At 40.2% G+C, this 14,956-nt stretch overlaps 1 protein-coding gene and 1 long non-coding RNA gene across 2 annotated transcripts; one reads left to right on the plus strand and one right to left on the minus strand.

Moving 5' to 3' along the window:
* The first annotated feature begins 2,003 nt into the window (after positions 1–2,003).
* LOC145452057 (cytochrome c1, heme protein, mitochondrial-like) lies at positions 2,004–9,625 on the plus strand. Its single transcript, XM_080330269.1, has 7 exons — positions 2,004–2,204; positions 3,324–3,472; positions 6,839–6,965; positions 7,514–7,684; positions 8,696–8,843; positions 8,909–9,009; positions 9,461–9,625. Exons 1-7 carry the CDS (start codon positions 2,100–2,102, stop codon positions 9,557–9,559), a joined length of 900 nt encoding a protein of 299 aa, XP_080186395.1. The 5' UTR covers positions 2,004–2,099; the 3' UTR covers positions 9,560–9,625.
* On the minus strand, positions 9,460–14,547 carry LOC145452058 (uncharacterized). The gene is made up of 2 exons (XR_013919183.1): positions 14,419–14,547; positions 9,460–9,636 (listed from the first exon to the last, which is right to left on the minus strand). It is a non-coding gene; the product is annotated as an uncharacterized LOC145452058 (long non-coding RNA).
* Between the last annotated feature and the right edge of the window lie 409 nt (positions 14,548–14,956).

Here is a 14,956-nt window from a genome sequence, read left to right on the forward strand (position 1 = left end):
GACTTCTTCCTGTCTTTTCATTGTATCGCAAATTTGTGGTGTATTGAACTGATAAAATTGCTAATAAACCAATGATGATGATGAAGTGAAAGTTTATTCACACAATGTCATCACTTCAAAACATTACAATGACTGACAGGAAGATGCCGAAACGACTAGGAGTAGTAATTGGGATCTGACACCCACCTGGGCCTAGGCAATGTAAAGAGGAGGCATGCTCATTGAATGAAAGTAAAAAATGACAATATAATATGGCAAGGGATATAATCAGGTTACGTGACGGAAGGCGAGATCGATATGTCAGGTCGTGGTCCGGTGTATGGTGAGGGCTTCCACATCATTCATCCTGCTTTGACGTCATCATGAGTGGTACTCGAATACTCGGCTCGAACATTAATGCTTGATTTAGTATCGAATCATTCAGGTATTCGATTTTGCCCTGCCCTAGTTTGCACCTCGGGCTCTATCAAAGAGCGTCATCCAACGGCGATCAAGCGTTCTGCTTCATTGGATTAAGACCTTGGGTCATTCAGCATCAGCAGCAGACGTACCGTACCGGCCGGTAATGAATTTATATGATAAGGTGGAACGGAAATAGTCGTAACTTACTGCGTACTTTCCATATATATTTTTATGAAGTCTACAACTCAATCTCTCTACAACGATTTATAGGACGTCGTGACATTGGATATAAATATGTATGGTACTAACGCTGTGTTACGTGGTGTTAGTGCCAGTCCTGATTGGAATCTCGGTACGTTTTGCCTGATATATCAGGGGAGCATTGAAGATTCCTCTGTGAGCACAGGCGATTTTGATGTGGGACTATCTCGTTACCTGTGAGACATTGACGATTTTGCTGTGAGAGAATCTCGACACAGGTGAAATTGCTGTGAGACAATCTCGTTCCCTGTGAGACACCGAGGATTTTCCTGCGAGAAAATCACCATTGCCAATAAGAAATACATAGGCCACCCGCACAAAAGTGATTTACTCGCAGGAAAATCCTCCCTATCACTTTTTGTCGAGAGTGATCTTCAAGAAAAACTATGGAGAGAATAGCGTGGGTAAGACAAGCAGTGAGCAGTGAGCAAGAGCCTCCCTGTCAGGTGAGCACGGGGCGCCAATTCATGAGGAACATTGTGAGCAGTGAGCAAGGCACCCGGCAAGCCGTCAGGGGAGCACCTGCCACCGATTCCAAACGGGGTGCCAGTGGTGTTACTGTTACCCAGTTCCCACTCCCAGCTCAATTCCCTACTTATGTTAGAGTTTTTTTTGACTTATTATACAATCAGTATAGTACGGCACCGGAACTCGTCTTGCTAACTCATTGAATCTAGAAAGTTTTGATATATTGCAAATATTATACTGGCAATAGCCTATATTGTGGACCGAATGTACATGGTGCACTGAAATGCTGGGTTGATCTCTTCCGGAACTGTATTTGTAGTTGCAGCTTTAGAATATAGTCTCCAAAAAAGTAAGAAAAGGATAACTGATCTTAGAACCGCCGAGTCCTGTGTGTGTTGTGTGTGTGTGTATTATGTAAGTCGTACCGTACACCATTCATTCCCGCTTTATATTAACTGTTGAATATGTAAGACAGAGGATGTTGTCTAAGAAGGAACATGGCAAAACTGAGCAAACTATTGGCTGGCAAGTGAAAAAACCAACATTGAACTTTTGTACTTGCCTACCTGGGTCTATCTGTTCTAGCAGTTTAGAGATTGATTGCATATCAAGAACCGAAAGGTTTTCTTTTCGTATGTATGCCCTAGAGTGGAATTGGTGGTAACTTCACATGCGACTTTTCGTTTTATTACATGTAGAATTATCGTATGTGAGAAACCCTTTCATTCACGTGCAAATATTGCTGAAAACAACCACTGTCTCAAGTCTGGTGTAGACATATACATATTAAATGTGCAGTTGAATTTTCAGTTCAATGCTATTCTGTATTTTCTCGTGTTTAGAGTGTGTGCTGAAAGACAGTATATTGAATTTAATAATCACTGTTACATTGAATCTTTGTAGCGGAGGTGGTATCCTGTCACTGGGTTTTAATTCTTTATATCATATATAAGTGAGCTCTGATCAATATGGCTGCAATATTCCGCAAAATCGGCACCTCCAATCTTCTTCGTGGGCAAGCGGAAAAACTTCACGGCAAGAATTTCTCAACGACTTCGAGAAAGGCGAAAATTGTAATTGTTTTTTTCTGTACCGGTATTCATTAGATTGTGCTTTTCTTTGTCATAGATTCTTATCTTTTTGGTTATTAAATCTCATTATATGACAGTGGTTGCTATTGACCTTGGCCATATTTCAGGGTCACTATTCTTCCAGTTCTCGTCTAATTGAAGATTTCAATTCTTTTAGGCATGGTCAGCTTGCCCATCTTTGAAGCAGTGTTTATGTGTTGTGTTGCCATGGAATATTGATTTCAATATAAATGACTGGACCAGTCTCCTGATTATGGATCTAGCATTTCAAGATCTCCTTCATGAAGAAACCCTGTCCTGAACTATTGTGGGGTCATTAGATATCCGACATGGTAACGAAATTGTGCGAAATCAAATATACTTGTTGAATCTGAAAATACTCCCAGCACAATTCATATTTGTTTCATTTTAGAACATTTTGTATGTGTATGATTTAGCGTTTGTGTACAGATCATTAATCCCATATCGGTGTATGACATAGTATATTGTCCTTGATGTTTTTGAGGCATATACACCGACTCGTGATATACATACACACTATCTGTGCATAATTTGCATTTGCATACCATGAGTCCATGATGTGCATATTCCACTGGACAAGCAAGGTGCAGATATAGCCTTGCAAGGCTTTCTAAGTCTTGCACCATCCCTCCATATGCTGTCCCGGGAATGTTGAGTGTCAAGCGGGAAGTCGTGGCCTCGTGGATATCAGGTCTGTGTTCTGACCCAGCCCGGGATTGAGTCCACGACCTATCGATCAAGAGGCCAGACGCTCCACCATTATGCTGTCTTCGTCTGCCATCTCAGTATTATGCGCGTTCGAACCAAGTTTCGTGTATTCAGTAAACCTGAGCACAAAAACAATCCTCACAATGCAAGTAGGGAAAGTCTTTGAGCTAGTGTGGTACCAAATCAACAATCACTGTGCATCTTGAAGTTTCTAGTTTTACCGTTTTACAATATGAGTTACCTTACCACGTCTGTGAGTGTGGGTTTGTAGCCCATACATTTGACTTTACTGTAATTTTCTGTTGTGCTACCATATGCTTGAAAAAAGCCATCTACTACTGAAACCCTAATGAAATTTTCATATCATCGCAGGCTCTTGGTGCTGGTGCGGCTCTTGCAGTTGCTGGATCAGGAACAGTTGCGCTACTGCATCATTCCGTATATGCGTCGGACTTAATTCTACATCCTCCAAGCATGCCGTGGAGCCATGGCGGCTTGTTGCAGACCCTTGACACCGCCAGGTACCCGGTTTACTACATTTCATCGCATACAGGTCTGCTCTGTACATTTTTTTAGTCGGTCACTTCTGACACTGCAATTCTGGGCATTGTCGCACTCACACTGATGTTTAAATTCTCTGGATGCATATTCTATATTGATTTGATCTGTCTTCAATTATATCATATACTCGCGCTCTGTCAAGTGTCCACTAACAAGTGCTTTTGCTTTGTAAGTACATGGGACCTGTTGTAGTGCTTATGCTCCTTGTCTAACTGTATTTGAAACTTTACCTCCTATTTTTACAATCATTTTCATGTAGATTTGAGGCGAGTCCTATTCAAAGCGAAAGTGCCAGAACCACTAGGCAATAGGCCTTTTGCAGGACTTCGATCACGTGACTAGATACGCATAGCAACAACAAATTGGTTAGCAAGCTACTTTCTCGCGCACCTGCTTCAGTGCTAAATATCGCATAGTGTACTGTTGATTTCTGGTTGTAAACGTTTCGGAAATTTGTTGTAGAAGTCATCAGAGATTCACCTATGCTAGATGCCAATCCTGTACAAAGCATTTAGAATGATATCGTCAGAATTACGCAGAAATCCGTCGTTAACGTAGCCGTATTTCGGATACAGTATATTATCGTTTTCGGGCTGTAAACGTTCGCAAGTGTCATGGAGATGCGCAAGGATTCAAATATGTTGGATGTCTTTGATTCATGAACTATGTAAACTCCTTGCGTCAAAATGATCGACATTGTAGCCGTTATTTGGTAGTCAACTATGATTTTATGACACAAAATTCGACATTGCAGGACATTGACTGCGTGATATTTATTGCAGCATTAAGTTAGGTGTGGATAGTAAACTATAGTTGTATTGTAGCGGTAGTTGGTAATCATTGCAGCATTTTGATGATTGATATCGATTGCAATATATATAGGATACTGCTATTTTTAAGCCTAAGAGACAATGACTGCCAGTGCCAGTACGTTGATGTGTTATGAATTCATGCAATGTGCTACATACCATATATATATTAAATATCCTAAGCTATTGTATGACTTCTCAGTTAAACAATTCAAAATATTTAGACCTCTACACCTATATTACAAGTTATTGATCATTCTGTCATGCTGCCAAGTGCCACTACCCGAAGGAAAATGATCATCAGCTCCAATTGAGGGTGAAACAAACTGTCCCGGGCCTGGATTACTTGATTGATTGCCTGGATTGGATTACTTCACTCTATGGCACAGTGCAAATATCTTGAGTTTCAAGACATATTGCTATACCACATGCATACGGATTAATGATCCGATGAATTATCCCAAGAGAGCCGAACATAGGCAACTAAGAAATTGATGAAGCCCTCGTCAAGAATTCAGCCTGGAGCCAATTATTATCACCACATAAAATTTGGTCATGCGGTGGAAGGCAGCGTGGTTTCATGCCAACAGAAAATGTCAGCAGATGATCTGACCACTGACTAACTGTCCTGAACTTATTTCCCGATGTTGATGTCTGCTTTGAAAATGATATTTCATTTGTGTACAGCAAGACAAGCACTCTTCTGTGGATGCTATGAATATGTCTAGACAAGTGGCTATGGAGGTAGAGGAAAATACATAGGCATAACAGTCTCGGCAGTTATTGAACTTGATAAGGTTAACATCCATTTTTCTTCAACTATTTCTTATGCTCTGGGTATCGAATGCACAAAAATTAATAAATCGATCTTCTTTGCAAGTTTATTTGTAAATTCAATGAATCAAAGAATATCATAAGTTCAGAATATTACGGAGTCAATGCGAAAGAAACAATGTTAGTCGTCTTTAGAGGATGTCTCTGAGTTGGTTGAGCCAATACACAGAGGGGTTCAGCAACGAAGTACTCTTTTACCTGAGTACTAGCGAGTTTAGGCTACTTCCAGCACTTCTACTTGACACTTTTTAGGTAGTACTTTTTTGTCAGGTTTGGGATTTTGTCAACTAGAAAGTAGCTTTGGCGCATGATTGCATCCCCTTCAAGCGTGAGGTTGTCATAACAACTGGGCAAAATAGCCCCAGTACCACGGTAACTAAATTAATTTTTGAAAATTGCACTTATTTGTGGTGTCATCACCCTTTTGCGTTGATCAAGAAGATGCAACATGCAATGTTTACAGTTGTCACATGGCATCAATTTCTAAAACTAAGTGACCCTCAACCAAATCTACTTCATGTAACGAATTTCTTGACCGCTTTTCAGAAATTCATTTCTACTTCCACTTGAAGTACTTTGGACATGTCCTGGAAGTAATTAGTGCTACTTGTACTGAAGTATAAATTAAGGCATTACTTCTACTCGGTTCCCAACAATGACCACGTTGACCACCTCTCGGTATAGGATGACCGATCTTGTCACTGCGTTTGAGCTGCTCTAAGAGTTATATGATAGTTACTTCCCTTAGTTCGCTAAATATCGCACATATGTGACATCAACTATTTATCAAAATCGAGTGTGATTTGCCAAATCCACTTCAATCGCAGTTGCGAAGTAGTGGTAATAAAATTGGCATTGTATAAGGCAACAATAAAGTGCACTGATTTGCTTAGTCTTGACGGCAGGTTCTCCCAAAAGATACTTCCGGTGTGTTCTGCGACATTTGTTTTATAGCAGCACGCCAGCAGGCCAGCACCCAAACCAGCAGACAGTATATCCTGATGCTTGCGGGTCCCGGTTGCTTCAGCCATATCTTCCATCCAAAATCAGGCTCCACAACAGACAAATAGTACTGCTTGAACTAACAAATACTCGTACCAGAATATAAGCCAATCACTTTACTTCAAATGCATAAATTTAAGTACATATGATCAGAGTTGAGTACCGTAATACGACTACGTTACCGATGGATTTCTGCGTAATTCTGACGATATCATTCTAAATGATTTATGTACAGGATTGACATCTAGCATAGGTGAATCTCTGATGACTTCTACAACAAATTTCCGAAACGTTTACAACCAGAAATCAATAGCACACAATGCGATATTTAGCACTGAAGCAGGTGCGCGAGAAAGTAGCTTGCTAACCAATTTGTTGTTGCTATGCGTATCTAGTCACGTGATCGAAGTCCTGCAAAAGGCCTATTATAGCCCGCAAATCTCAACTCCATAATGCAGTTTTGTAATTAGGCCTTCATAACAATAACATAATATATTATCTCATTCCATGTTCAAATATATCAAGATTTTCTCAGAATGCAGGACTTGAACTATTTGAAGCTATACGGTCAATTGCTTTTGAGAAATATTTGAATTTTGTTTATTGTTCGCATATTCTGCAATAATAGCACTGATTATTACAACCCATTATGTTAATGCGTACGTACACTTATATTTTTAGTGTTCGACGTGGCTACGAGGTCTACAAGCAAGTGTGTGCAGCTTGTCACAGCATGAATTACATCGCTTTCCGGAACTTGGTCAATGTCACCCACACCGAAGAAGAGGCGAAGACTCTTGCGAAAGAGGTCAGTTAGTTGAAAGTGTCCGACTTTGTCCTCGGAGTGAATCAACTGCAAATGTTAGCATGGGAAATTTTTAAATGATACAAACTGTATATTGATTGAAAACATACGACCTCGTAGCAGAACTCAAAAACTGTGATTGTGCTATCCCGAGGTGTATTTCATTTGTCATGGTGACCTGCCTATCAAGAAATGATTGCCAACTCATATCACAAGTTTGTTTGTTAAAGAAGTTTTCATACTTTTTCACATAGGCGGACCTTCATGAACATAATTTCTTTCTGTTGGGACAATTTTTTTGAAATCAAAAATAGGTTGATTCACTTAGTAGTAATAATATAAACGAAACATGTGTCTTAGTAGATTTACAGAGATGTTGGTGGTAAAGTAAACCGACTCCACAGCCATGGTAGCAATGCTGATTTCACCCTGTCATAAACTGAAATGGTTTGAGTGAGGTCATTCACCTTTATCTACGCGCGACTTGAAAACTGACATTGCCTCGTTGTAAAGCCATCTCGATTGGTTCCACAATCCCGGTATTTGCACAGGTCGACGTTGTGGACGGACCAAACGAAGCGGGGGAGATGTTCACGAGGCCCGGAAAACTGTCAGACTACTTCCCGAACCCGTATCCAAACGAGGAAGCCGCTCGTGACGCTAATAACGGAGCGTTGCCACCAGACCTGAGCTACATCGTGCTGGCTAGACATGGTTGCGAGGTAAGCAGGATTGGTGTCGTGCAATTTCAAAGTAGGCTACTAAGGGATCATGCAAACGGTTGCCCTGCATATGAGCCATTGAGCATGCGATACAATGAAAAATGACAGTTGCGCATGCGACACTTTAGCATGCGTCACTATAGTATGTGGGTTTATAACCCAAAACTGACCCTGTCCGGCTGTCCCCGACTGTAACCCCGATATTAACCCTTGTATATATTCTAACCCCAGGCTTAACCGTGGTATATATTCTAACCCCAGGCTTAACCGTGAACTAACCCTTAATCTAATCCTAACCCAAAATTTAACCCACTTGCCCATGTGTCGCTTGCTCAATTGCTGCATGCTCATGCTCATATGTCCATGAACCCATGCAGACATGGTCAGTAGCGAAGTCGGAGTACTGAAGTCAGTTCTGGATACTTTCATGACTTACGCCAAAGTTTATTTTACTAGTTCCACTTCTACACAGTTTTCAGTTTCAACTAAATATTAGGCCTAAAATGCTTATTATGTATTTGGAAATCGGTACTTGTAGCCTACTTATACTGTAAAATTGTCATAAGGACCGCATAAAATAGCCCCTGTAGTGCAGCAACTGAAAATATTTTCGAAAATCGTGCCTATTTGTAGTGTCTTTCGTCATTTTACATTAGTCGCGAACAAGCATCTTGTGGATTTGAAAGTAGCCGTCTCCGATTAACCAGTACAAGTAAGCAACCGTCGCAACCAAATCTACTTTTAGAGACTCTCTACTCTGGCAGTTTTCAGACCTTTCATATTCTGCTTTTACTTTACGTAGTTTTGACGTGTCTTGGGAATTATCATTTGTACTTGTGACTAAGTAGAAATTTACGGCGTACTTCTACTTCACTGTAGTAGCAACATTGACTACTTCGACCACCTCTAGAGATGAGTCTCCACTTAATCGGGCAATGTCTACTTAGTACTTACGTGAACTTGCATTGGAATAATACTTTGATGCTAACAATTCCGTTTTGTTTCTTATAGGATTATATCTTCTCATTGCTCACCGGATATGTAGACGCGCCCGCTGGAGTAACGATGCAGGAAGGACAATACTACAATCCCTATTTCCCCGGACAAGCTATCGGAATGGCGCAGGCCCTTTACAACGAAATTATTGAATACGAGGATGGTAAATTGATTTTGTCCAATCTCATGTGTAGAATTGTTTTTACGACTGTTTCGTTTGTTGTGTAGGCACTCCTGCTACTCAAAGCCAGTTGGCTAAAGACGTTTCGACGTTTCTACGCTGGGCTTCGGAACCTCAGCATGATTATAGGAAAGAGCTTGGTTTCAAGGTACGTTTTGGAGAAAATGCGGCATTACTGTTGCAGCAGTAGAAAATGTCACGATAAAGAGCATCGATGAGAAATTAGGCAATAAAAACGCTTGAATGGTAATCGTGTTGAAGGCTTGGAATATTACAGTGGTTTTGGTCAAGAGCTATTGCACTGCCTACGAATATTATCTTACTTGAACACTTCAATTTTTTTTGTATATTGGCAACTCGTGACTAAGATCGGTGTGTCTCGCACTGTAACGTTCCTGTTCCTCTTAATCTACACACACATCTGTCGATTGCAGGGCACCAATGTTAATGTAATAGTATGTGTTAGTGCTTGGATTGGGGACTTGGCTCTGGACCACAGACCTCCTATTGCAAGAAAACAATTCTTCCCTCACATCTTAACTTGGGCAGTATCAGTGAATAAGGTGCTGAATTTGACCTGTATCAACTTCTAATTTCAGGTTCTCTGTCTGGGTGCCATATTTTTGCCATTAATGGCGTATCACTATAAGAGAGTCTTCAGCACGTTAAAGAGTACGAAGATTCACTACAAAAAGTGATGATTTTATATGAATAGTATCAGCGCTCCATTTACGGTTTCTAAGTATAGAATGTTGGAATTATGAGTCTGTGTGATCTTGCAGGCTGTGCTGTGGGGTGGTTAGTAGGGTGGAGTGAAAATGACTTATTTTTTCAAATCGAAAAAAGGGCTTCCTCAATCCTGACAAATGACCTAAAACTTCAATAAAAAGTGACTTCAGGGTATTACCCCCATTTTCCAGCCGGCAACCCCCCAATTTCTGCGCGTCGGGGGGTAAAATGGCCCATCTCGGCAACCGCTGGTCGTAGAGTCATGATATATAGTTCAAAATCTGCGGAAACATCATGTTTCTATCTGTCTTAAGAAGAAAGTTTTCTCTATTGTGAACCCAAAATGAGTTATAGCCAAAAAACAATATATACGCACATTTTTGTTGAAATTCGGCATTTATTCTGACGAATTGTGATCTGTCATCTGTTTTTTAGAAAAGAAAAGTAACACACTGACAATACCGAATACTGGGCCCATAATACAAATATATTCACAACACAGTCCTTTTAAAATCGGTTCAAAACATCATGAAACACTCACATTTAACGACTTATTGAAAATGCATTTTTGTGTCAAATTTTTTCATCAGTTTACGAGACTTAATTTTTTGGCGAATGAGGCCATCTCGTCTTTCAAATCCCGAAACTTGTGCTGATGCTTCTGTTACAAGCTTTACATGTCGTTCCACTGTTTGATTGTGGCATGGATGAAACAAAATCAGAGGCTTCTCACGGCATTCTTCCAACTCTGCATCAGGTAAGTGCTCAATCGCTGGAGGAAGTTGTTGATAAGGTTCAATATCAACCAACTCGTGGTATGCCTTTGCTTCCAAGTTCAACTTTGGGACACAGAATAAAGGAATAGGACCGCAGTTCAATTGGTTGGAACTGCTATGACTTTCAATGTCCATTAGTGAATTTTGTTCAGCGGCATGTTTTCGAATCGCAAGCACCTTGGTCAGACCCTTATTTCGTATGTCTTTATTATCATCTGCCAGCATTGCAATCATAATATTTTCGGGGTGTGCGAAATAACCGTTTCTTATCACCACATTCAAAGCAATTTCCCGAACGTTTTGGTCAGAGAAATTCAAAACCCGTTGAATCAAGTGCTGGAAGTTTCTGGATCCGTGTGTTATATGTTTGTTTAGCTTGATCTCAAACCAAGTCGGAAAATATACTTCAAGGCAAAAACGAACCGGAATCTCCAGGTTCAAAGACGGTTCATCAACTGTCACATAATACCGTAAAACTCTGCATCCCAAAGTTAGCCATCTTGAATGCACAACTGGCCCAACCTCCAAATAAGCCAGATCATCATCAACATTTCCTTGAATAATTGCCCAGCACATTTTATAAGCATATAACTGATCCGTACTTAAGTCATTCGCAACTTCGGATGGGAGCTTTGGAAAGGCCAAAAGTGGTGGCGAGAGCTTTTTGAATTGAGTAGCTGGCCAACAAGATACACTTCATGTAGTTTTTTTTTTCAATTGGGTGTGACCAAGGTGCTTGCGATTCGAAAACATGCCGCTGAACAAAATTCACTTATGGACATTGAAAGTCATAGCAGTTCCAACCGATTGAACTGCGGTCCTATTCTTTTAGTCTGTGTCCCAAAGTTGAACTTGGAAGCAAAGTTGGTTGATATTGAACCTTATCAACAACTTCCTCCAGCGATTGAGCACTTACCTGATGCAGAGTTGGAAGAATGCCGTGAGAAGCCTCTGATTTTGTTTCATCCATGCCATAATCAAACACTGGAACGACATGTAAAGCTTGTAACAGAAGCATCAGCACAAGTTTCGGGATTTGAAAGACGAGATGGCCTCATTTGCCAAAAAATTACGTCTCGTAAACTGATGAAAAAATTTGACACAAAAATGCATTTTCGATAAGTCGTTAAATGTGAGTGTTTCATTATGGTGTTTTGAACCGATTTTAAAAGGACTGTGTTGTGAATATATTTGTATTATGGGCCCAATATTCGGTATTGTCAGTGTGTTACTTTTCTTTTCAAAATAACTGATGACAGATCACAATTCGTCAGAATAAATGCCGAATTTCAACAAAAATGTGCGTATATATTGTTTTTTGGCTATAACTCGTTTTGTGTTCACAATAGAGAAAACTTTCTTCTTAAGACAGATAGAAACATGATGTTTCCGCAGATTTTGAGCTATATATCATGACGCTACGACCAGCGGTTGCCGAGATGGGCCATTTTACCCCCCTACGCACAGAAATTGGGGGGTTGCCGGCTGGAAAATGGGGGTAATACCCTGAAGCAGGGTTGTAACCAAGTCACATGGTTCCGAGTCACGAGTCAATCATACTTTTGTAGTTTTGACTCGAGCCGAGTCATTTTCAATTCATCACAGACTCGAGTCCGAGTCCAAGTCACCGTTTAAAAGGTCAAGTCCGAGTCATGGTGTTATGACTCGAGTCGAGTCCAAGTCACAGTATTGAAGTCATGTTCAACTCATGTTTTCAATCCTGCCTGGGTGATATCGAATTCCCTGTTTGCGAAACATGCTCATTTTGTCCCTATCAGAGTCTTGCCACGTGTTCATTTAGGCAGATAACGGACAGGTCCTGGCCTCATTTACCGATGCTAAAGATAACTTTACTAATCTTAGAACTTAAAATCAAATATCTCTCTTGTCAGTCTGATATACTTCACCAATACAAGCATTCAGTTTTTATTATGAACACATCGACGATAGCTTACGAATAGCTGATAGAGAACCAACAAATTCACGTCAAGATACTAGTTGATAGAGAATCAATAGATGCATGTTTGAGGTATTTACAACAGGCCAGCATGCTGTAAAAGCGTGCATGCAACTATGTGCATTGTGCAGTGACAACAGAACAGATACCTTTTGATTATACCAAAGGTTTTCCCAATTGCATTACAGACTACACCGCAGTTACAGCATTGGAGAAATAATTGTACAATGGGGCTGTTCAAAAACATTTTTTCAAATTTTCCGGCTACTTCTTAAAATTGCTAGATTGCCTAAAAAATCAAATTTGGCTCAATTCCAACCAGTAGAAAGCTATGAAAGAAAATTTTAGACTAATTACAAATAGAGATTTTCGAATTTTACCGGCTATCTCATGATATTATAACATATGAAAGAATTTCTCACTAAAATACTCCATTTATTTTCAAATCCAAAATATTCTCCTCTCATCATTGATTCCACTTTTTTCAAATTAAGCCAGATTCAGTGTTCCTTTTATGCAACATAACAATTTTATCATGTAACCACCCAGTAAAATAAAAAAGAAGTTATTTTAGAACAGCCATATTGTACAAACATCACCCAACATTAGCCATTCATTATTACTCATGTGTACAATGCACATACCTAAAAAAAACGTCAAATGGACGAGGGGCATTGTGTGTTTTCACATACAGCAGATCAAATCAATGAGTTACACCTCAAAAATACTAATGTGGAAAGGAGATCCTCAAATATGTTAAAGCGGCATGGCCGTAGAATGAATCCACATCTACTGAATACACGTTCCACTAGTGCACTAGGTGCAGGAATTCACAAGCATTTTTGAACCACACTGAAGAGCATTGAATACTCATTCTTTCTAGTCGCCCAAAAATGCAAAGAATCATCGCCTTCAAATCTACACATGAGCTTATCAGTCTCTTCACCATCTGAGTAATTTCATTGGCTCTAATGAACTTTGATTCAATTGTTTGCTTGCATAATTGAAAAGTCTTGAGTAGCCTACTTTAATTGGGCAGGATCTATTACCTCTTCATCACTGGACGATTTTGTACAATGCATTGCTGCTATGTATCATTTTCTGTTGTTTTTACGGCGGCATATCTGATATCAGACAAGTGCAACGAAAGCAGTGGTGACAAATAGCGATGTCGGCAGAATTCGTCGGATGCGTTGATCTAGCCATTTTTATTCGCCAATTTCTTCATCTTCAAGTCATATAAAATAAGCCGAGTCAATGACTTGGGTCAAGTCATGCGTAATGACTCGAGTACAAGTCGAGTCAATCCAAATATTGACTCGAGTCGAGTCGAGTCATTTTCCCATTTCAAGAAAATGACTCGAGTCATAAAAAAAATCGTGACTCGAGTCTGACTCGAGTCGAGTCATGACTCGAGTCATAAAAAAATCGTGACTCGAGTCTGACTCGAGTCGAGTCATGACTCGAGTCATTACAACCCTGCCCTGAAGTCACTTTTTATTGAAGTTTTAGGTAGGGCTGGGCACAATGATTCGAGTACTCGAATCTGAATCGAGTATTAATTTTAATGATTCGAGTCGAGTAGTAAAATACGATTTTTTCGAGTACTGAAATTATACGCTTCTCGCCACTGCAAGTTAATTTATCTACGAGATATTATAGTTTCGACACTGATTTTCTCTGCTGAAGCCTTGAAACCTTGATTGGCGGTATCGTATGATACGAAACACATCGTACGAAGCTACGAAGGTTACTGGACGTAGCACATTTCCGAAGTCATGATTATTCCACAACATTGTTACCAAGTGGAATGACATCGGTATGGTCGAAAAAATACCAAAATATCATTTATGAGATGGATGAATGCATTATATTCGCTGTGGGGGCATAAACGGTACATATTTGAACTTTGACGTATTACATTCTGTTATGACGTCATAACGAGTGATACTCGATTACTCGACTCGACTCGAAGCATATTACGTGATTCAGAATCGAATCACTCAGGTACTCGATTTTGCCCAGCCCTAGTTTTAGGTCATTTGTCAGGATTGAGGAAGCCCTTTTTTCGATTTGAAAAAAAAGTCATTTTCACTCCACCCTAGTGGTTAGGCCTTGTTACAATTAGTTATGTTATAGGTGAGAGAACTGCCGCGGCTACATCAGGGTTTCTTGACCAACCTGTTCCCAGGGGGTGTGGATATGTTGAATCACTAAGATTGGTAAGGTCTGTTCCAGGGGTCGCGAGCTGCTTTAGGAGAGGCCACAGGCCGCATGAATTCGTCATCGATTTAAAATATGCCACACAGTACAGTTGGACAATCACGTTTTTAAAACTTCATGTCAGAACAACGCTGTGCTCTCTGATATGGGCGACGGGGATAGTTACCACAGAAATGTTTCAAAGAAATACAACAAAAATGTCATGGTCATCACTTTCGTTCTATTTTGAGCTACTAGCTGCGCACGATTGCTGACAACACCTCACCTACTAAAGAATCGATATCAAGGTTAGCTGGCCACGGTACTTGCTGGAAAACTATCTCCTCGTTGAGCTTGTGGTGAAACCCCAGGTCGTTGTCTAATCGTCTCGGTCAGTGTCTGAGCACCTGCACGTCAAGGCAATAACCCTG

This window comes from Botryllus schlosseri, chromosome 12, assembly GCF_051294905.1.
Source record: "Botryllus schlosseri isolate E-star chromosome 12, Bs_hap1, whole genome shotgun sequence".
Classification (NCBI taxonomy): Eukaryota; Metazoa; Chordata; class Ascidiacea; order Stolidobranchia; family Styelidae; genus Botryllus; species Botryllus schlosseri.

What these genes read in the sequence shown, in the direction of transcription:
- LOC145452057 (XM_080330269.1), top strand. Translation starts at nt 2,100, where the DNA reads ATGGCTGCAATATTCCGCAAAATCGGCACCTCCAATCTTCTTCGTGGG. An exon ending in CGAAGACTCTTGCGAAAGAG is followed by an intron (nt 6,966 to 7,513) that starts GTCAGTTAGTTG and finishes GTATTTGCACAG; the next exon opens with GTCGACGTTGTGGACGGACC. An exon ending in TGGCTAGACATGGTTGCGAG is followed by an intron (nt 7,685 to 8,695) that starts GTAAGCAGGATT and finishes TGTTTCTTATAG; the next exon opens with GATTATATCTTCTCATTGCT.